The sequence below is a fragment of the Pelophylax lessonae genome, assembly GCF_965119305.1.
Source record: "Pelophylax lessonae genome assembly, chromosome: 3".
Taxonomy (NCBI): Eukaryota; Metazoa; Chordata; class Amphibia; order Anura; family Ranidae; genus Pelophylax; species Pelophylax lessonae.
This window is the reverse complement of record NC_138770.1, coordinates 68,362,644-68,366,491: the sequence shown is the minus strand read 5'-3', so window position 1 is coordinate 68,366,491 and position 3,848 is coordinate 68,362,644. Positions and strand designations below refer to the sequence as shown.

The window sequence follows — 3,848 nt, the reverse complement described above, 5'->3', positions numbered from 1 at the left end:
TTCTCCTGTCTCCTCACAGTTGTCCAACACTCCACCTTCCATGATGCCGTCGTCACGTTGTTCTAGAAAAAGGCAGGCTTCTGTGGCTCAAATGTTGGAGCGTAAAAAAAGGTGTCCGACTACATCGGGTTAACGGCCGATGTGGACGCTCTGAGGAGTGATGAACCCCTGGACTACTGGGTGGGCAGGCTTGACCTCTGGCCAGAGCTTGCACAATTTGCAATGGAACTGTTGGCAATGGAACTGTAGGCATACGTCGCGGTAAGTCCAACACTCACCTAGGGACAACCGCCTTAAGAAGGCACCTGAAATCCCATTACCAAGCCCAGTGGGAGCTACACCGTCAGAACCCACAAAGCCACACTCCATGCTCTCATCATCCAGCCTCTTCTCTTTCTCCTGTCTCCTCACAGTTGTCCAACACTCCACCTTCCATGATGCCGTCGTCGCGTTGTTCTGGAAAAGGGCAGGCTTCTGTGGCTCAAATGTTGGAGCGTAAAAAAAGGTGTCCGACAGGTCTCCGACTACATCGGGTTAACGGCCGATGTGGACACTCTGAGGAGTGATGAACCCCTGGACTACTGGGTGGGCAGGCTTGACCTCTGGCCAGAGCTTGCACAATTTGCAATGGAACTGTTGGCTTCCCCCGTCCAGTGTCCTGTCCGAAAGGACGTTCAGCACAGAAGGGGTGATCGTGACCGATAAGCGCACTCGCCTAGCTCATGAGAGTGTAGACTACCTTACATGTATAAAAATGAATGAGGCATGGATCTCTGAGGAATTCAACACATGTGACCACCAGTAGACCATGTTTCATTGAAATTCCTCATCACAGGCCACAAATATCTGCCAGACCGCCATCCACCAACAACAATTCCTGGTCCTTGTCTTCGCTAAATACAGCGGCATAAAATGCATTTTTATGTCCATTTAATGGCTAATTTTTGGGGCCTATACAGGCCATCACTTACTGTTCTGTGTACTGTGAATGCCTACTGTACCTCTAGCCATCAAATAGTACGTTCTTTGCTGTCAGTTCAACCCATGTGAGCTCATTTTTGGAGCCTATACAGGCCGACACTTACTTCTGTACACTCTGCATGCCTACTGTACCTCTAGCCATCAAAAACTAAGTTCTTTGCTGTCAGTTCAAACCATGTGAGCTAATTTTTGGAGCCTATACAGGCCGCCACTTCTGTATACTGTGAATGCCTACTGTACCTCCAGCCATCAAATACACTACGTTCTTTGCTGTCAGTTAAACCCATGTGGGCTAATTTTTGGGGCCTATAGAGGCCGACACTTACTTCTGTATACTGTGTGAATGCCTAATGTACCTTCAGCCACAGAATACTACGTACTTAGCTGTCAGGTAAACCCATGTGGGCTAATTTTTGGGGCCTATACTGGCCGACACTTACTCATTTATCCTGTGAATGCCTAATGTACCTTCAGCCACAGAATGCTATGTTCTTTGCTGTCAGTTCTACCTATGTGAGCTAATTTTTGGAGCCTATACAGGCCGACACTTACTTATGTATCCTGTGAACACCTACTGTACCTCTAGCCATCAAAAAACAAAATTCTTTGCTGTCAGTTCAAACCATGTGAGCTAATTTTTGGAGCCTATACAGGCCGCCACTTACTTCTGTATCCTGTGAACGCCTACTGTACTTCTAGCCATCAAAAACAAAGTTCTTTGCTGTCAGTTAAACCCATGTGGGCTAATTTTTGGGGCCTTTTATAGCCGACACTTACTTCTGTATCATGGGAATGCCTAATGTACCTTCAGCCACAGAAAACTACGTTCTAAGCTGTCAGGTAAATGCATGTGGGCTAATTTTTGGGGCCTGGAATGGCCGACACTTACTTCTTTATCCTGTGAATGCCAAATTTTTCGGACTGGAAATTAAAATCAATTGTGGAATGGATGCAGACCCATTTTACAGATGTGTGAATGGACCCTATATGTATTAGACAATGTATTTACCGGCTGCTTACAGTTCTGGCTGATTTATGAAAAAACAAAATATATTTTTTGCTATAAAAAAAAAAAAATTTAGGGCAACTTTTTCAATTGCAATACTTGTGTTATGACATTGTCCATGTGCTGGGACTATTTGTGCACAGCTAGTACGTCTTTTGTGGCTGCAAATATGACCTAAAGGTTTTTAAAGTTCGCCTCCCATTAAAGTCAATGGGGCCCGCCGCAAACTCGCTGTTAGCGGAGATTTGAGAAAATTCACGACTGGCGTTCGAGAACCGCCCCGGCCGATGTTCGTCCATCACTACCAACTAACATGTCCCCTCTGGCTTCTAAAAAACCAGCGCAGACCCCATCAAAAGGTCACCCAAAATATTTTAAAAAAAGTAGCCGGCAATGAAATGTCATTGTTAATTGGCTTCAGGCAAATTACATATAACCCAGTATCAGGCTTAATGCTTTTCTAATCATTTATTGTGCCTTAGAAATTCTAACAACATCAATAAAAAAAAAAAAATGCCTCCCAAAACTGAGTTTTAACATAAGAAGCTTTCTTTTCTCTTTTAGACATGGAAAGGTGTTCTGAGTGTCCAGAGGATCAATGGCCCAATGAGCGAAGAGATGCCTGTATGCAAAGAACAACTGAATTCCTGTCCTGGGGCGAAATGTTGGGAATTACTCTTGTTTGTATGGCCCTGTTATGGAGTTTTGGATCTATTGTCACGTTTGGGGTATTTTTGAAACACAAAGACACTCCTATAGTAAAAGCCAATAACCGGACCCTCAGCTTCATCCTTCTCATCTCACTGATCCTATCCTTCCTATGTCCTCTGCTGTTCATTGGACGTCCCACAAAGATGTCCTGTCTCCTCCGACAAGCTGTTTTTGGGATGACTTTTTCTGTTGCAGTTTCCTCAGTTCTGGCAAAAACAGTTACTGTAATTCTGGCATTTAATGTTACCAGACCTATCAGAAAACTACACAAATGGCTGACTAAACAATTCTCTGTTCTCCTCCTGATTATCTGCTCTTCTGGGCAGCTTGTGATCTGTGTCTTCTGGTTGGTCTTTTCCCCACCATTCCCTGAGTATAACACCCAAGTGGAGATGGGGAAGATAATATTACATTGTAATGAGGGCTCTGTCACTGCTTTCTACATTGTGGTTGGATACATGGGAGGTCTGGCTTTGTTCAGTTTTATTTTAGCATTTTTAGCCAGGAGACTTCCAGACACGTTTAATGAAGCCCAGTACATCACATTCAGCATGCTGCTTTTCTGCAGTGTTTGGATCTCCTTCATTCCAACCTACCTCAGCACTAAAGGAAAATACATGGTGGCTGTGGAAGTATTTGCCATTTTGTCCTCCAGTGCCGGACTCATGGGTTGCATCTTCATTCCTAAATGTTACATCATTCTGATGAAACCAGAGCTGAATGTGAAGGCAACTGTAGCCCAGAGAACACTTAGTAAAAAATAATATACTTTTTGTCATAAAAAGTAATGCTGTGAATTGTGGATAACAAACTTTAGCAAAATAAAATGGTTGCCCAAAGAACGTAAAATGGTCTTATCGTGTATCAGATTAAAATATGTTTCTCTAATGTTTTAAAATAATCTTTTTTTAGACTAAAGGTAAAGAATATTGTAGTATATGATATAGCGAGGATAATGTAACATTTGCTCAGGGTATAAAAGAATAAGAACAATTTAAAGCAATTTATGTTAAATCACAAGCACATCATCACAGCACTAGTAGAGTTGTTATTAGTTTTAGTTTTAGTAGTAGTACTTTGAATCATTTTCAAAATGTTTGTTTAAGACTAGGGATAAGCAAACTGGGCAAGTTTGGTTTATTGGACATTT

The 3,848-nt window shown here is 42.6% G+C and overlaps 1 protein-coding gene across 1 annotated transcript; it reads left to right on the top strand.

Annotated features, from left to right (window-relative positions):
• Nucleotides 1-2,553: 2,553 nt before the first annotated feature.
• LOC309550333 (vomeronasal type-2 receptor 26-like) lies at nt 2,554-3,462 on the top strand (the record flags this gene model as incomplete). Its single annotated transcript, XM_082250730.1, has 1 exon — nt 2,554-3,462. One exon carries the CDS (start codon nt 2,554-2,556, stop codon nt 3,460-3,462), a length of 909 nt encoding a protein of 302 aa, XP_082106856.1.
• Between the last annotated feature and the right edge of the window lie 386 nt (nt 3,463-3,848).